Source organism: Arachis ipaensis, chromosome B01, assembly GCF_000816755.2.
Source record: "Arachis ipaensis cultivar K30076 chromosome B01, Araip1.1, whole genome shotgun sequence".
Lineage (NCBI taxonomy): Eukaryota > Viridiplantae > Streptophyta > Magnoliopsida > Fabales > Fabaceae > Arachis > Arachis ipaensis.
Window position 1 is genome coordinate 134,889,668 of NC_029785.2, and position 20,850 is coordinate 134,910,517.

Below are 20,850 nucleotides of genomic sequence, written 5' to 3' on the forward strand. Positions count from 1 at the left end.
GAACGTCCCCGTTCCAAGAAGCCTCCCTAACTCATACTTCCCCTGCAGCAGCGTCGACGCTGAACCCTCACTCCGTCTATCTCCCATTCTAATAACAATAATAACTAATCACACGACAATTACAGCCTTGCCGTCAGCTCGCTAGTATATATTATATATGTTTCCGTGAAAAATAGTAGTGTACTAGCCTGCACTACCCGTCTTCGACGTGTTTGCGGTGGCAATTTCTGCCGGCGATGGTGGCGGTGGAGAGTTTTGGAGGGTCGGCGACCTTAGTGGGAGGAAGGAAAGGGCTTATCATCTCTCTGCATTACAAAGAGTGATTTGGGGAATGGAGGTGAAGAAATGAGTGTAGACTGAAGGATTGTTTGATTTCCCTTTTTTTTTTTGGCCAAACCAGCGTTATCATCCGACTGCTTACCTAATGTTTGGTATGAATTTATAAACAAGTGTGTGGGGTTTGCGGTTTTGGACTTTTTCTTAGATTTGATCGGACGGTTGTGAATGGAGATGGACACGTGTATGGACTATGGTAGGTCTGTCATCGTTCTTTATGTTTTGATGCCGACTCTACCGTGGGAGGTTAGTTACATGACTGTACACGGATTGGATCCGATTGTATAAATAGTCTAAAATTCTATCCGATTGGATCGGATCGAATTGGATATTGTGTATATTGTATAATTTTAAAAAAAATATTTTAAGATTCTATTTGATTATTTTTATAAAAAAAAATCAATAAAATTATTTTTTACCTGTTTGAGCCTATCTACTCCTAAAATATTATCAATAAAAATTCTATTAAATAACAAAAAAAATAATAACACAAGATTTAAGTTTAATTATTTTAAGTTGAAGTACAACATAAAAAATTGAAAATAAGATATCATAAAATTCATAAAACAACACACTAAAATTCATATCACATTAGAGTTTACTTTCTTAAACTATACTATTTATATGAGACGTGTGGATATGCGGATTTGCGGATCGAATCCGCAGATATCACTGCTAAATCTACAATTCGATCCTACTATAGTGCGATTCATGTACAGCCCTAGTTAGTTACTTAGTTAAATATAAAGAAGATTCTGGGCCGGGCTGAACCGAGCTGAATGCATGCATGAATGATAATCAAGAAAATAATATTTTGAATGGGAACAATTAGGAAGATAGGAAATATGATAAAAATATTTGCTTCTTTTGTTTGATAATAAATTAATAATAATAATAGTCACCAAAAAAAATTAATAATAATAATGAGAATAATATTAAAATTAATACTACCAATAAAAACGAGATTTATTCTATATGTCAAGTGATTAAAAAAGAATTGCCAATGAATTATAGCTCAAATAACATAATCTCTTTATATTCAATTAAGAGGTTATGGGTTCGAATCTTCTATCTTTGATAAAAAAAAAGTGATTAAAAAAGAATTGTGCCTCTCTTACATTAATAAAAATTACAAGGATAAATATATAAATATAAAATAATGCTACGCATTCAAGCCTTTTTGTTAATAAGTCTAACCAAGTTGATTTAATATAATAAAAATTAATTATAACTAGCATTATTTCATATCTTATTGTTTAACTTAGTTGAACTTAATTCTTAAAAAAATTTAGATGTGTAGTATTACTCATAAATATATACAATAAATAATGGTTTAAATGGTATAACTCGGTAATCGTTAGCAAGTTCAGATGATATCCATATCATTACTTATTTCTAAATTATTACGAAATAGTTAAAGTACGAACATGAATTGATCAGTTGGCTATAATTCGGCTAAGCTAAAACTATAAATCAGAATATGGTTAAAACTAAATACATAAAGTTTGAATTATATTCGAGTTTTTTAACCAAATTTAACAATTTTTTACAATATTTTTTAATAAATTTTTATAAACTTATCATTTATTCTATCCTTTTAGTGATAATGAATCTTTTTTATGTTCATTTTAAATTCACGTGAATGAGTATTCGCTTTATTCCTTATTTTACATTGCTTTGCTCTATTCATAATATTTATTATTATGCCAAATTCCTCTTTTTTCTTCTTATATTGTCGACAATAAAAAATTTAAGCAACTTACAATCATAACGACACTTTTTCATTGATTTTTAGCAAAGTAGCATAATACATAACTACTTTTTATTCCTATTGATGAATTATACAAAAAAATGTTATATGATTGATTCAACAAAACTTAGCCACATTTCTAGTAGATGAAATTGTCATTATCATTCATAGTGTCATGAATTGGGACTTATCTAATCCAAATCTCCAAAAATAAAGGCTTGACTTTAATGTTGTTCCACATTTTTTTCAATTTGTTATTTCTTTTTTTGTAGACTTATAACTTATGAACCTATAAGTCAACATTGACAATTCTACTTCGGTAAAATTATGTATATGCATGATCTAATTTGCTTTACTACTTTATATATTCGAATTGCTTCGTATTATGTATGATCAAAATCAATCAATAAAGCCAAAAACAAAATTGGCTATTAATCAATCCGATAAAAAAATGATTTTTTACCAATCAAAAAACAAACTCAATTACTTGATACATGGATGATTGGCTCATCCCTTTTATTTTTCTATTTTACAATAATTTATGTATGTTTACTTTCAATTCATTTTATTTATGTTACAAATCTTTATTATTCATTCAATATTTAATAATTAATTACTTTGGACAAGAAATTCGTCAATAAGTTGTTGTGGGTTGGAAAAATTCTCAATACAATTGATTATTACATCCTCGGATCATACAATCGATTCGGTCATCATACAATCGATTCGGTTAATGAATACATATTTTCGAACGAACTTTTCAGTTCGCATCAATCAAATACTATATATCATCCATTAAAAATTGTTCTCAAGCAGAAAAGTATCCCCACATACAATTATATTGATCGAACAACTCTTACCATTCAATTGGTTTTGAATAAATATTGACTAACTGACTAAGTTTGGGGGCTATCACTCATTGAATAGCCATAACTTTTTTACTACCAATTTTTTTCATTTTTCTCTCTTTTCAATCTAACAAGTTGAGCTTGGGGGCTGCCATAATCACAATTCTGATTTATAGGTCAGAAGCTCAACCTGTTTAATAGGTCAAGCTTGGGGCTATGGGGCTATGATCCATCTGTTGGCTATAATTCGGCTCAGGTAAAACTATAAATTGGAATCTGGTTAAAATTAAAGACACATGCTACGTGGAGAGTATGTGTTTTGCTCTGCTAACTGACTTATCCTATAAAATCAAATAACTACATGCCAACACAGATGGACACGTGAATCTCTCTACAAATCTTTATAAACAAGCTCACTAAAGAGCAGTTATCACATAATTAGACCCACTACGTAACAGCTCCATAATATTAGACCCATTAAGTAATTGCATGTAGCACAATAATTCTATAAATAAATTCACTCCTGACATGAAAGAGGAACGTTATTCATTCTGAATAACTCATATTTATCTTCTACTCTTACTAACTTTAGCGTTGGAGTGCCTTTACAGGTGCCCACCGCCGCCGTTCTTCGAGAAAACCGACGTATCATCCTTCTTGTTCAAGGAGAGGCGAGCTTGAACTTGTAACTCAACTAGTTATACCTTGTAACTTATAAAGGAAACTAGATTTCATCACATGGCCACAGAAAGCTTGCAGCAACTTGGGATGTCCCGTATCAAATTGAAAAGATATTAAAATTGGGGGCTTATTCACTCCAAACAATATATGGAAGACATATACATGATACATGGAATGTTCCATCTTTAAAGTCATATTATAGTTAATTTTAAGCGGTGAATGAACTATTTTTTTCTACTTGTAAGTTTGTTCTCACATTGAATTTTGCTTGGAGAAGTTTTAACGGGACTTGATACCACAAATATGTATACTATCAAGTCTTTATTTAGCATGCATTGCATATTAATTAGAATATAACCTGTTTTACTCTCTAGCGTCATAACAAATGCCCAAACCAACATCCCAAAGTTGGATATCAACATATTCAAAACGAAATAACATTACACAAAATTTGGTTACAAATTTGTCCATCAGTCAATTATCAATATTAATACTAACCCAAACCAACCACATAAGTCGGATCAAAACAGAATTACCAAACTAAATAGTTCAAACTCAAATACAAACAAAAGTATTAGAGAGACTATCAATCTTTTTTCTCCAAAATAGCAGCACTTTGCCTTTATCCTCAGCAAGCACATCATCATCAACGAGCTCACCATTGATGGCAACCTTGGTGACATCTAACTTCCTGACGTCCACCTTGGGTGTAATAGCCTTAATCTGCACTATAGCTCGATCAAAACTTGCACGAACACCTCATAAACCTCACCTTCCAATTCTTGCACACTAGCAACTAGTTTACCTTTTCCTTCTCCAAATCCTTTTCCTTTTCATCCGCAGACCCTAACCAATTCTTCAAATTATGCAGCTCCTCATCCTTGGCCTTCAATAACAAGGTCATTTTAGCAATCACCTTTTCCTTTTTCTCCACGGCCTGGGATAACTCCTCAGACGATTTTATTTTTTTTTCTCTTTTATAAAAACTATCTCCTACATACGCCCTATGGATAGCAACCGAGCACCCATAACCTGTAACTAGCAACCATATATAAGTATACTTAATGAAACAAAAATATAACATCAATACGACAAATATAAGCTAACATACCTGGAGATATTGACTCACTCCAACAAGACCTACATCATCTACAAGCTTTATAACTACAGGACATTGCTCTACCTTATCTTCCAAATTAACAAATGAGAAATGCTGAAACCAAAGGGACCCAAAATTCTCAATACCACTATACCCATCAAGAGCTTGACCTTTAACAATGTCTTCATCCCCAACATCTTTAACTTGCACTACTTTCACAGGATTTCGCTACGATGGCTCTACGTTTAGTATTCTCTTCATACTAATTCGGGGACCAATCTCGGATTGGACAACATCCCCACGTCTTTGTCAATATTGACAGCAAAACTCTCTTTCTCATTCTTTTTCTTCCTATTAGAATAAGATTTCAAACCTGCAGTAGTGGTATTGGATGCTTTCTTACCTGTAGCACAAGTATAAGCGATTCAATTAAACAAAATCCAATCAACCTAAACACACGAAAACCCACACGCTGCAAAAGCCTAATTACCTAGATAATCTTCAATAGCCTTCCTATATAAATCCAATTTTAACATTTTCAAAACTAACAATAGCTTTGACATTGCCATCTCAGACACTAAGAAGTCTAACACCAATTTATCCTCATCACTCAATTCCTCAACATTTAACACCTAAGTAGATTCAGGTGACCAATACAAGGAGAATTTTAAAGTGGTCCCTGAATTTGGTGTATCTACAATGAGTCACTTAATGAGTTACTTCATTAAAATGAGTCACTTAATGTAAAGTGATGGACTAATTTGGTCTATCTACAATGATGGCATAATGGATGACACGTAGACGAATACTGTTGTGACACATGGCACAAACGGACACGTGGTCAAATAGCATTGTGACATGTGGCACAACCATCCACATCAGCATGCCATGTGTCACTGGTCACCACATCAACATATCATTACACCTGGCCGAACTATGGAGTGACATATGTCACTAACAACCCACGTCATCAAGCCATGTCGTTAATGAAAAATGGGTCAGGGACTAACATGATGCACTTTTGTCAATCTTAGAGATGTAATTAGTACAATTAAAATCTCAGAGAGGATTTTAGTGCACGATGTCAATCTCAGGACCATTTTAGGATTTAACTCCAAGATGATCATCAAGATAAAAAGGAAAGTCATCCTCACATAATTTTACCTTCACAAACATTTTTTTTGAAGTATTTAATGAAGATTTGTACAAAGCAAAGACTAGCCAACCAGGATGGCTACTCAAATTCACCCACAACCCCCGCCTAACACTAACACACCTTAGCTTGAAATAACTAAAAAAATCCCATATGATAATAGATACTTAAGTAAATGCATCAGATTTTCAAATGCACGAAGAAACCCCACTAAGAAACCACAGTTCAACAACATTAACGCACCACATTCAAAGTCAGTAAAGGAGAGACGTATAATTAACTCGGCCAGTATATAGCTATAAATATAGAAATAACACCAATCATCATGTCTCTCGTACACTCTATCATTCTTAGCATAAGCTAAAAATTCTACACTAGCATTAGAACCTTACCTAACCCAAACACTAGTTTCTAGCTCCTTTATTCACTCATCATGCTCAAACACTTTCTAAAAAAACTCTTGAAGAGTTACGAGGGAAGTAACCCCCTTTTCAGTTTAATTCAATTCATAACCATTAATTACACACCATACAAATAATTACACAAATCTACAGCAACTATCATTAGTAACTGTGCAACATGTCACATCCGTTTATTGATAGGACAACACAAAGAAGTCAAAGACTAAAATGCTCCTACTTCGAAGAGAGAGCTTGGGAGCTCCCTCTACGATCCTCAATTTTTTTTTTACAAAAGGTCAACCTGCCATCTTGAAATAAATAGGTCAAATTTAGGGACTATGATTTAGATGGTATAGTTTGGCAATTGTTAGTAAATATCTTGAATAATGGCTACATAACAAACACGTATAGCTCTGCAATGTCATCTCATTTTTGAGTTGTTACAAGTAGTCAAAGCGCGAACACGTACAGTGATTCCGCCACTAAAAGTTCAATAACCAAATACATTTTAAAATAACTAAGATCATAAGATCTATATAATAAAGAAGAAGGATAACGTAAGGGGATGAACAATTTATACAATTGACTGCTTCTCTCTTATTTTCATAAAATTCTAGTATAGATTTGAGTGTTGTAATGTTATTTGTAGATATTCACCTCGCTGTGTTCCAAAAAAGACCCACGTATAGATAGCCTAGAAGTAACAAGGGAGCTCGAGTAGACTTTAGAGAGCCTCTCACCTCGAACCAATCAACCAACATGTAAGATATTAATATATATTATATTCAATAATTTATTCAAATATTTTATAATTTTGTTTCAAAAGTGTGCGCCACCACAAGGCAAAAGCCAATCTCCTGCCTTACAACAAAAAACAACTGTGGCTAGTAAAAATGGCTTTATAAAATGAAAATGGCTTTTGATGGTATATATTTTAATTTAAAAGAGAATAATAGTTATGTAAAAGTAAGATAACTTTGGGAGATGAACCATTCACATAATTGACTCTCTCTCTTAAATCTATTATCTTATTCTCATAAAATATTAGTATTGATTTGAATATCAAATTTTTTTTGTAGATACTCACTTAACTTGTGTTTAAAAATAAATCGACGTATAGCTTATCTGAAGATAACAACGAAATTTGGATACACTTTCCAGAGCCTCTCACCTCTAAATATTTAACAATTATTTTTTTAAAAGTACGTGTTACCGCCACAAATTTATAGAGTAAAAGTCAATCTCCTATCTTCTAACAAAAGTAACTGTGACTGATAAAAATAGCTTTATAAAATGAAAATGAATTTTAATAGTATATTATTTAATTTGAGAGAGAATAGCAGTTAAACAAGAGAAAACCAATAAAAATAAAAGTTCCAAGATTTACTCAAATTATAGAGTTATGTTACCACCTTTAATCATTTATTCCAAACAAATTTTGAATATTTAGTGAAGATACATATTAACAAATACTAATTTGGATAATTAATAATCTTTATTGTTAATAAGAACCTACAAAATCTAATAATTAACTTCATGCATGATTTTCCTCTCATAATGCTAACAGATGAAATATATATTTACATGTATAAGATAGGGTTAACCACCAAAAATGTCCCTGAATTATTTAAACGCTGACAAAAACATATTCGAATTTTACTATTGACAAAAATGCCTTCAAATAATTTAAAAGCACAACAACAATACCCAACAGTAAATATATTTTTTCAAAAAATACCTTAGAGATTGGATTTTGAGGTAATTTTTTGTAAGTATGATTATAAAAATAAGATATTATTATACATAAAAATTGGTGATTTTTCGTTTAGTATATATATTTTTATAATTTTTTTTTGTTAACAACCAATAATACTTTTAAAAAATCACAAAACAATATATACTTAACAAAAAATTACCAAATTTTAAGAATAATAACATCTCATTTTTCTAATCATGCTTGCAAAAAATTGCATCAAAATTTAATCTATAATATATTTTTTGAGAAATACATATTTAATGTTAGATAAATATTAGTTTTTTTGTAAGATTATCTAACATTAAATATGTATTTCTCAAAAAATATATTAGAAATTAAATTTTGATATAATTTTTTGCAAACATGATTAAAAAAAGATTATTTATTACCCTTAAAATTTGGTGATTTTTTTTTGGGTATATATTTTTCTTGTAATTTTTTTTGTTAACATCTAATAATACTTTTAAAAAATCACAAAAATATATATATATACTTAGAAAAAAATTACCAAATTTTAAGATTAATAATATCTCATTTTTTTAATTATGCTTGTAAAAAATCACATCAAAATTCAATCTCTAAGACATTTTTTAAAAATATATATTTACTGTTGGGTATTGTTGTGTTTTTAAATTATTTAAAAGTAATTTTGTCGATAATAAAATTCGGGTGCATTTTTGTCCGCATTTGAATAATTCGGAGACGTTTTTGGTAGTTAACCCTACAAGATAATACATTTTAAATATGTAATTATTACTGGCTTAATTTTTATCTAAAATAATACATAGTTTATTAATTATATATATATAACATAGTATAAATAGAGTTGGCTAGTTGAATCGGGAAGAATAACCATAGAGAGATGGATAGCTGAGAACATGCAACTTATCATTAAGCTGCAAGTGGCTTCAGCACCACCGATCGGTTGATGAGGATCAAGCTGCAATTGATGGGGACCTGTGATCGAGTTGACGAGGACTTGCATGCTCTTCTTGTCTCTCTCTATTTTTAACTTTTTAGTATGAGAATTAATTTATGTTATTTAGATTATTTTTTATTAGTTTAATGTTGATGATAATTAATTATAGCAAGAATACATAAAAAATGAGTTAACCACCAAAAATATTTTCAAATTATTCAAATGCTGACAAAAATGCATTCGAATTTTACTATCGATAAAAATGTCTTTAAATAATTTAAAAACACAACAACAATATCTAATAGTAAATATATATTTTCAAAAAATATTTTAGAGATTGAATTTTGATGTCATTTTTTACAAATATAATTAAAAAAATGAGATATTATTATTTTTAAAATTTGGTTATTTTTTTTAAGTATATATTTTTTTGTAATTTTTTAAAAGTATTATTAGTTGTTAACAAAAAAATTACAAAAAAATATATACTCAACGAAAAATTACCAAAATTTAAGGATAATAATATCTTATTTTTTTAATCATTTTTATAAAAAATTGTATCAAAATTCAATCTTTAATATATTTTTTGAGAAATACATATTTAATGTTAGATAATATTACAAAAAAACTAACATTAAATATGTATTTCTCAAAAAATACATTAGAGATTGAATTTTGATGCAATTTTTTATAAACATGATTAAAAAATGAGATATTATTATTCTTAAAATTTGGTGATTTTTTGGTAAGTATATAATGTTTTGTAATTTTTTAAATATATTATTGGTTGTTAACAAAAAAATTATTAAAAAATATATACTTAACGAAAAATCACTCATTTTACGTATAATAACATATTATTTTTATAATCATGCTTGCAAAAAATTGCATTAAAATTCAATTTCTAAGGTACTTTTTGAAAATATATATTTATTATTGGGTATTGTTGTTGTGTTTTTAAATTCTTTGAAGACATTTTTGTCAATAGTAAAATTCGAATGTATTTTTATCAATGTTTAAATAATTCGAGAGCATTTTTGATGGTTAACCCTAAAAAATTTTTATATCCTAACTTATTCGATCTGTGATGTAAATAATTTGACGAACCAAAAAAGAAAGAGGAAGAGTGAAAGTCAAGAGAGAAAAAAAATTAGTTATTCTTATTTTTGATAATTTTCAATAAATAAAAAAATGGAAAAATAAAAAAGTTTATGTATTCTTTAGTACTCCTCGTGTTAAATTCAACTTTAACATTTTCGAACGTGACATCAGTTTTGACATTACCAGACGCTAAGAAGTCTAACACCAATATATCCTCATCATTCAATTTCTTAACATCTGACACCTATCTAGGTTCGGGTGACCAATTCAAGGAGAATTTCAAAGCAAGATGAGCATCATGATAAAAAGAGAAGTCACCCTTGCATGGATTTACTTTCACAAACATTTTTTTAAGTATTTAAATAAAAATTTTTATAAAACAAAGAATAGCTGACCCGGATGGCTACTCAAATTTTTATTCCACTTGGTTAAATTTTTATTTTAAAAAATTTAGAAGATACATATTTATCATTGTGTCTTGTGTTATATACGGCGTTTTGTTGCCAAGTTAATTAATTAATTTCGCTGCGAAAAACTGTTCCAATAAGACACAAATCATCATCATCATGTAATAAAAGTAAGTCTTCTTTCACTTCTCTTTGACGTTCACTGGCTTTGTGAGATACAAAAATTGCATAAAAGAAAAAAAAAGAAAATAATAATGTTTAATTTTAATAATATTTATCTTTTGAAAATTAAATATTTAAATTCATTGTGCACTGATGTACATAATCATGTTGGAATTTAATATTTGATCATTTGTCTTATAAAATTACATTTTTTTTAACATGAAATCGTAATCAAGTTGTTTTCTTAATTTCTTTTTCTGTAGCAATTTTTGGAGTTGGCGGACAATAATGTAAAATAGATTAAGATGTAATTTTTATTTTAAAAATTAAACTATTGATAAATTTATTTATAAATAAATTAATTAATTATTCAAAAATATTAACCTGCTATCTCAAAATAAATAGGTCAAAGTTTAGGGACTATGATCTATATAATATAGTTTGGCATAACAAATATCTCGAATAATAGCCACATAACAAACACACAACATTATAGCTCCGCAATGTCATTACCCATTTTTGAGTTGTTACGAAGTAGTCAAAGCTGCGAGCATGTACAGTGGTTTCCACCACTAAAAATTTGATAACCGAATATATTTTAAAATAAATAAGATCGCAAGATCTATATAATAAAGAATAAAGATAACATAGGAAATGAACAATTTACACAATTGACTCTCTCTCACTTATTTTCATAAAATTCTAGTACTGATTTGAGTGTTAGAGTGTCTTTTGTAAATATTCATTTCGTTATATTTCAAAAAAAAACCGACATATAGCTTAACCTAGAGATAACAACGAAGTTCGAGTAGACTTCTAAGAGCCTCTCACCTCGAACCAATCAAACAATGGACGGAACATGTAAGATATTAATATATATTATATTCAATAATTTATTCAAATATTTTATAATTATTTTTTTCAAAAGTAGGTGCCACCGCCACAAGCTTGTAGGGTAGAAGCCAATCTCTTACCTTACAACAAAAGCAACTGTGACTAACAAAAATAGCTTTATAAAATAAAAATAGTTTTTGATGGTATATTATTTAATTTAAAAGAGAATAATAGTTATGTAAAAGTAAGATAACGTTAGGGAACTCAGTTTACATGTAATTCGTCTCACATAGATTCAAACTACACACACGCACACACTCACTAATTCGAATCAACCTGATTCGAATTACACAAAGCTAAATTCGAATCAGGTTGATTCGAATTACTCGTTTGTTAGCTCTAGTAGTAATTCGAATTGGGTTGTTTCGAGTTACACTTGGTTCGCATATAAAAGGAGTTCGAACCATCCTCATTCAAATCACTTTTTCAAACTCATACCCCACCAAATTCTAGAGAAAATGACCCAGATTTGCTCCGACAAAGGCTCGAGCAGGATACTGAGGCGATGGGGGACGATCCGAAAAGACTATATCGTTTGGATGGAGTTGCTCATATAGCCGGGGTCATCAACGACGAGGTTAGTAGTTAAAGTTGTTTTTTTTAGTGGTTTGTTTTTAGTGGTTTTGCAAGTGGTTTTGTAAGTGGTTTATGTTAGTGGTTAATTAAGTGATTTTGTAAGTGGTTTTTCATGTGGTTTATCATAGTGGTTTATGTTAGTCGTTTTGGAAGTGGTTTTGTAAGTGGTTTTTCATGTGGTCTATTGTAGTGGTTTATGTTAGTGATTTTGCAAGTGGTTCTGTAAGTAGTTTTGCATGTGGAGGCAAACGACGAGGGCGTGGAGGCCGACGCAGGGCACGTGCTGCGGTGGACGATCACGGTGATCATGGTGACGATGACGATGATGGTGACCAGCACGGGCCTGGTGGGAGAGACGCTGGAGGCCATGCTGGTGTAGAGGGTGTTAGTCCTCATCATGGCGGTCATGGTGGAGAGTGGTACGGGTCCGGTGTGGGAGATGGTTCGGCCCAGGGTGACGGTGGACTTGGATCAGGGCCACTCGGGGATTACTTCGTTGGTGTCCCTGCTGATGACTACGCACTTCATGAGAGTCAGCCATGGGTTAGTCCGGAGACGCTATTTTCAGACTTGCTGGCTAGTGATGGTCTTGATGCGGAGTTCGGCGGTTCACACTTCATAGATGAGACCAGTGCCATTATGCAGGAGGATGATGCGGCACGTCGGCGGGATCAGATGACGGGGACACAGGCACCCTTAGATGTCCATCTGAACGAGCCTCCTTCCGTGCCTGCTCATGAATATTTTGCATTGGGTGGTACCCCTCCTTCCGCCTATACTGCTGGGTCACATTCGGTTGCCGGACCGTCTAGGACACCCATCCGCAGAGAGTCAGTTCCTTCAGGGTCTTCCTCACGTCCTTTGCCAGTCCAGCCTAGGCCACCTCCACAGGCAGACCCGGATGATGACGAGGATGACATTGAGGACGAGGAGCCACTCGTCCGGAGAGGCCAGAGGACACGGGTTCCCCGTCGTTGCTTCACTGGTTCGTATCTATTTAGATGACCTCATTCTGTTGTATGACTTATGTTTATGATCGGTGTTGTATGTTAGCTTGCTTTGTTTATTTAAGTTATGTATGTGTAGGATTGTAGTTGTATTTTGTTATTTATGTTACGTACCTTATTGACTTCTCGTGTATCAGTTACTTTGAAAATTTGTGTACCTTGTTTATTTAAGTTATTTAAAAATCGATCCAAACATAATGTCACAAACTAGTAATTGATTCCTCGGTCCAACTTATACATGAAAGAAAAGAAACATGGGATCAAATAAAAAGTTCGCATCCCTCGAAGAAACAAGAAAATTGCTCGCCGTTAGATTTATAAAGGAAACTAGATTTCATCACATGGCCACAGAAAGCTTGCAGCAACTTGGGATGTCCCGTATCGAATTGAAAAGGTATTAAAATTGGGGGCTTATTCACTCCAAACAATATATGGAAGACATATACATGATACCTGGAACGTTCCATCTTTAAAGTCATATTATAGCTAATTTTAAGCAGTGAATGAACTACTTTTTTTTTTCTACTCATAAGTTTGTTCTCACATTGGATTTTGTTTGGAGAGGTTTTAACGGGACTTGATACCACAAATATGTATGCTATCAAGTCATTATTTAGCATGCATTGCATATTAATTAGAATATAACTTGTTTTACTCTCTAACGTCATAACAAATCCCCAAGCCAACATCCCAAAGCTGGATATCAACATATTCAAAATGAAATAACATTACACAAAATTTGGTTACAAATTTGTCCATCAGTCAATTATCAATATTAATACTAACACAAACCAACCACATAAGTCGGATCAAAACAGAATTACCAAACTAAATAGTTCAAACTCAAATACAAACAAAAGTATTAAAAGGACTATCAATCTTTTTTCTCCAAAATAGCAGCACTTTGCCCTTATCCTCAGCAAGCACATCATCATCAACGAGCTCACCATTGATGGTAACCTTGGTGACATCTAACTTCCTGACGTCCACCTTGGGTGTAATAGCCTTAATCTGCACTATAGCTCGATCAAAACTTGCACGAACACCTCATAAACCTCACCTTCCAATTCTTGCACACTAGCAACTAGTTTACCTTTTCCTTCTCCAAATCCTTTTCCTTTTCATCCGTAGACCCTAACCAATTCTTCAAATTATGCAGCTCCTCGTCCTTGGCCTTCAATAACAAGGTCATTTCAGCAATCACCTTTTTCTTTTTCTCCACTGCTTGGGATAACTTCTCAGACGATTTTATTTTTTTCTCTTTTATAAAAACTACCTCCTACATACGCCCTATGGAAAGCAACCGAGCACCCATAACCTGTAACTAGCAACCATATATAAGTATACTTAATGAAACAAAAATATAACATCAATACGACAAACATAAGCTAACATACCTGGAGATATTGACTCACTCCAACAAGACCTACATCATCTACAAGCTTTATATCTACAGGACATTGCCCTACCTTATCTTCCAAATTAGAAAATGAGAAATGCTGAAACCAAAGGGACCCAAAATCCTCAATACCACTATACCCATCAAGAGCTTGACCTTTAACAATGTCTTCATCCCCAACATCTTTAACTTGCACTACTTTCACAGGATTTCGCTGCGATGCCTTTACGTTTAGTCTTCTCTTCATACTAATTTGGGGACCAATCTTGGATTGGACAACATCCCCACGTCTTTGTCAATATTGACAGCAAAACTCTCTTTCTCATTCTTTTTCTTCCTATTAGAATAAGATTTCAAACCTGTAGTAGTGGTATTGGATGCTTTCTTACCTGCAGCACAAGCATTAGCGATTCAATTAAACAAAATTCAATCAACCTAAACACACGAAAACCCACACGCTGCAAAAGCCTAATTACCTAGATAATCTTCAATAGCCTTCCTATCTAAATCTAATTTTAACATTTTTCGAAACTAACAAGAGCTTTGACATGTGACATAACCATCCACATCAGCATGCCACGTGTCACTGGTTACCACATCAACAGACCATTACACGTGGCCGAACTATGGAGTGACATGTGTCACTAACAACCCACGTCATCAAGCCATGTCGTTCATGAAAAATGGGTCAGGGACTAACATGGTACACTTTTGTCAATTTTAGAGATGTAATTAGTGCAATTAAAATCTCAGAGAGAATTTTAGTGCACGATGCCAATCTCAGGACCATTTTAGGATTTATCTCCAAGATGATCATCAAGTAAAAAGGAAGTCATCCTCGCATAGTTTTACCTTCACAAACATTTTTTTAAAGTATTTAAATGAAGATTGTACAAAGCCAAGACTAGCCGACCAGGATGGCTACTCAAATTCACCCACAACCCCGCCTAACACTAACATACCTTAGCTTGAAATAACTAAAAAAATCTCATATAATAATGGATACTTAAGTACATGCATCGGATTTTCAAATGCATGAAGAAACCCCACAAAGAAACCACAGTTCAACAACATTAACACACCACATTCAATGTCAGTAAAGGGGAGACGTATAATTAACTCGGCCAGTATATAGGTATAAATATAGAAATAACACCAATCATCATGTCTCTCATACACTCTATCATTCTTAGCACAAGCTAAAAATTCTACACTAGCATTAGGACCTTACCTAACCTAAACACTAGTTTCTAGCTCCTTTATTCACTCATCATGCTCAAACACTTTCTAAAAAAACTCTTGAAGAGTTACGAGGGAAGTAACCCCTTCCAATTTAATTTAATTCATAACCATTAATTACACACCATACAAACAATTACACAAATCTACAACAACTATCATTAGTAACTGTGCAACGTGTCACATCTATTTATTGACAAGGCAACATAAAGAAGTCAAAGACTAAAATGCTCCTACTTCGAAGAGAGAGATTGGGAGCTCTCTCTACAATCGTCGATTTTTTTTTTTACAAAAGGTCAACCTGCCATCTTGAAATAAATAGGTCAAATTTAGGGACTATGATTTAGATGGTATAGTTTGGCAATTGTTAGCAAATATCTCGAATAATGGCCACATAACAAATACGTATAGCTCTGCAATGTCATCCCATTTCTGAGTTGTTACAAGTAGTCAAAGCGCGAACACGCACAGTGATTTCCGCCACTAAAAGTTCAATAACCAAATACATTTTAAAATAACTAAGATCATAAGATCTATATAATAAAGAAGAAGGATAATATAAGGGATGAACAATTTATACAATTGACTCCTTCTCTTATTTTCATAAAATTCTAGTATAGATTTGAGTGTTGTAATGTCATTTGTAGATATTCATCTCGCTGTGTTCCAAAAAAAACCCACGTATAGATAGCCTAGAAGTAACAAGGAAGCTCGAGTAGACTTCAAGGAGCCTCTCACCTCGGACCAATCAACCAACATGTAAGATATTAATATATATTATATTTAATAATTTATTCAAATATTTTGTAATTTTTTTAAAAGTGCGCGCCACCACTACAAGCTGCAGTGCAAAAGCCAATCTCTTGCCTTACAACAAAAACAACTATGGCTGATAAAAATGGCTTTATAAAATGAAAATCGCTTTTGATGGTATATTATTTAATTTAAAAGAGAATAATAGTTATGTAAAAGTAAGATAACGTTGGGGATGAACCATTCACATAATTGACTCTCTCTCCTAAATCTATTCTCTTATTCTTATAAAATATTAGTATTGATTTGAATATCAAATTTTTTTTTGTAGATACTCACTTAACTTGTGTTTAAAAATAAATCAACGTATAGTTTATCTAGAGATAACAACGAAATTTGGGTACAATTTTCAAAGCCTCTCACCTCTAAATATTTAACAATTATTTTTTTTAAAAGTATGTGCCACCGTCACAAATTTGTAGAGTAAAAGTCAATCTCCTATCTTTCAACAAAAGCAATTGTGACTGGTAAAAATGACTTTATAAAATGAAAATAAATTTTAATAGTATATTATTTAATTTGAGAGAGAATAGCAGTTAAACAGGAGAAAACCAATAAAAATAAGAGTTCAAAGATTTACTCAAATTATAGAGTTATATTACCATCTTTAATCATTCATTCCAAATAAATTTTGAATATTTAGTGAAGATATATATTAACAAATACTAATTTGGATAATTAATAATTTTTATTGTTAATAAGAACCTGTAAAATCCAATAATTGACTTCATGCATGATTTTTCTCTCATAATGCTGAAATATATATTTACATGTATAAGATAGGGTTAACCATAAAAAATATCCTTGAATTATTTAAACATTGACAAAAATACACTTGAATTTTACTATTGACAAAAATGCCTTCAAGTAATTTAAAAACACAACAACAACACCCAACAATAAATATATTTTTTCAAAAAATACCTTAGAAATTGAATTTTGAGGCAATTTTTTGTAAGTATATTTATAAAAATAATATATTATTATACATAAAAATTGGTGATTTTTCGTTAAGTATATATATTTTTATAATTTTTTTTTTGTTAACAACTAATAATACTTTTAAAAAATCACAAAACAATATATACATAACAAAAAATCATAAAATTTTAAGAATAGTAACATCTCATTTTTCTAATTATGCTTGTAAAAAATTGCATCAAAATTCATTCTCTAATATATTTTTTGAGAAATACATATTTAATGTTAGATAAATGTTAGTTTGTTTGCAAGATTATCTAACATTAAATATGTATTTCTCAAAAAATATATTAGAAATTAAATTTTGATACAATTTTTTGCAAGCATTATTAGAAAAAAGAGATATTATTATCCTTAAAATTTGGTGATTTTTCATTGAGTATATATTTTTCTTGTAATTTTTTTGTTAACAACTAATAATACTTTTAAAAAATCACAAAAATATATATACTTAGAAAAAAATTACCAAATTTTAAGATTAATAATATCTCATTTTTTTAATTATGCTTGTAAAAAATTACATCAAAATTATATATCTAAGATATTTTTAAAAATATATATTTACTGTTGGGTATTGTGTTTTTAAATTATTTAAAAGTAATTTTGTCAATAATAAATATAAATAGAGTTGGCTAGTTGAATCTGGAAGAATAACCATAAAGAGATGGATATCTGAGAACGTGCAGCTTGTCATTAAACTGCAAGTGGCTTCAGCGCCATCGATCGATTGATGAGGATCAAGCTGCAATTGATGGGGATCTGTGATCGGTTGACGAGGACTTGCATGTTCTTCTTGTCTCTCTATTTTTAAGTTTTTATTATGAGAATTAATTTATGTTATTTAGATTATTTTTTTAGTTTAATATTGATGGTAATTAATTATGGTAAGAATACATATAAAAATGAGTTAATCACTAAAAATGTCCCTAAATTATTCAAACACTGATAAAAATGCATCCGAATTTTACTATCAACAAAAATGCTTTTAAATAATTTAAAAACACAACAACAATACCTAATAGTAAATATATATTTTCAAAAAATATTTTAGAGATTGAATTTTGATGTCATTTTTTACAAGTATAATTAAAAAAATGAGATATTATTATTTTTAAAATTGGGTGATTTTTTTATAAGTATATATTTTTTGTGATTTTTTAAAAGTATTATTAGTTGTTAACAAAAAAATTACAAAAAAAATATATACTCAACGAAAAATCACCAAATTTTAAAGATAATAATATCTCATTTTTTAATCATGCTTGCAAAAAATTGTATCAAAATTCAATTTTTAATATATTTTTTGAGAAATACATATTTAATGTTAGATAATATTACAAAAAAACTAACATTAAATATGTATTTCTCAAAAAATATTTTAGAGATTTAATTTTGATACAATTTTTTACAAGCATGATTAAAAAAATGAGATATTATTATTTTTAAAATTTGGTAATTTTTTGGTAAGTATATAATGTTTTGTGATTTTTTAAATGTATTATTGGTTGTTAACAAAAAAAATTATAAAAAAAAATATATACTTAACGAAAAATCACTCATTTTTACGTATAATAATATATTATTTTTATAATAATGCTTGCAAAAAATTGCATCAAAATTTAATTTCTAAGGTACTTTTTGAAAATATATATTTACTATTGGATATTGTTGTTGTGTTTTTAAATTCTTTGAAGGCATTTTTGTCGATAGTAAAATTCGAGTGTATTTTTATCGGTGTTTAAATAATTCGAGAACATTTTTTATGGTTAACCCTAAAAAAATTTTATATCCTAAATTATTCAAGCTGTGATGTAAATAATTTGACGAACCAAAAAAAAGAGAAAGAGTGAAAGTCAAGAGAGGAAAAAAATTAGTTCTTCTTATTTTTGATAATTTTCAATAAATAAAAAAATAGAAAAGTAAAAAAGTTTATGAACTCTTTATTATTCTTCATGTTAAATTCAACTTTAACATTTTCGAACGTGACATCAGTTTTGACATTACCAGACACTAAGAAGTCTAACACCAATATATCCTCATCATTCAATTTCTCAACATCTGACACCTATCTAGATTCGGGTGACCAATTCAAAGAGAATTTTAAAGCAAGATGATCATCAAGATAAAAAGAGAAGTCATCCTTGCATGGTTTTACTTTCATAAACATTTTTTTAAGTATTTAAATAAAAATTTGTATAAAGCAAATACTAGCTGACCCGGATAGCTACTCAAATTTTTATTCTACATGATTAAATTTTTATTTGAGAAAATTTAGAGGATACATATTTATCATTGTGCCTTGTGTCATATACGACGTTCTGTTACCAAGTTAATTAATTAATTTCGCTACGAAAAACTGTTCCAATAAGATACAAATCAAGTAACAAAAGTAAGTCTTCTTTCACTTCTCTTCGACGTTCATTGACTTTGTGAGATACAGAAATTGCATAAAAAAAAAGTAATAATGTTTAATTTTAATAATATTTATTTTTTGAAAATTAAATATTTGAATTCATCATGCACTAATGTACGTAATTATGTTGGAATTTAATATTTGATCATTTGCCTTACTCATCAAATTACATTTTTTTAACATGAAATCGTAATCAAGTTGTTTTCTTAATTTCTTTTTCTGCAGGAATTTTTGGAGTTGGCGGACAATAATAAAAAATAAATTAAGATATAATTTTTATCTGAAAAAAAATTAAACTATTGATAAATTTATTTATAAATAAATAAATAAATTATTCAAAAAATTAACCTGCTATCTTAAAAGATTAACCTGACATCTCAAAATAAATAGGTCAAAATTTAGGGACTATGATCTATATAATATAATTTGGCAACTGTTAACAAATATCTCGAATAATAACCACATAACAAACACACTGTATTATAGCTCCGCAATGTCATTATCCATTTTTGAGTTGTTACAAAGTAGTCAAAGCTGCGAACATGTATAATGATTTCTACCACTAAAAATTCGATAACCGAATATATTTTAAAATAAATAAGATCACAAGACCTATATAATAAAGAATAAAGATAACATAGGGAATGAACAATTTACACAATTGACTCTTTCTCTTATTTTCATAAAATTCTAGTACTGATTTGAGTGTTAGAGTGTCTTTTGTAAATATTCATCTCGTTATATTTCAAAAAAGACCGACGTATAGCTTAACCTAGAGATAACAATGAAGTTCGAGTAGACTTCTGAGAGCCTCTCACCTCGAACCAATCAAACAACGGACGGAACATGTAAGATATTAATATATATTATATTCAATAATTTATTCAAATATTTTATAATATTTTTTTCAAAAGT

At 30.2% G+C, this 20,850-nt stretch overlaps 2 protein-coding genes across 2 annotated transcripts in view; one reads left to right on the plus strand and one right to left on the minus strand.

Annotated features, from left to right (window-relative positions):
• Positions 1 to 427, minus strand: part of LOC107641177 (CBL-interacting serine/threonine-protein kinase 6) — a gene marked incomplete in the record, with an annotated part of 1,998 nt that extends 1,571 nt beyond the window's left edge. Inside the window, 1 exon segment of the mRNA XM_016344686.2 lies at positions 5 to 427. Coding sequence (XP_016200172.1) covers positions 5 to 87 — 83 coding nt within the window.
• Positions 12,013 to 13,088, plus strand: LOC107615485. Its single transcript, XM_016317547.1, has 3 exons — positions 12,013 to 12,084; positions 12,126 to 12,144; positions 12,274 to 13,088. Exons 1-3 carry the CDS (start codon positions 12,013 to 12,015, stop codon positions 13,086 to 13,088), a joined length of 906 nt encoding a protein of 301 aa, XP_016173033.1.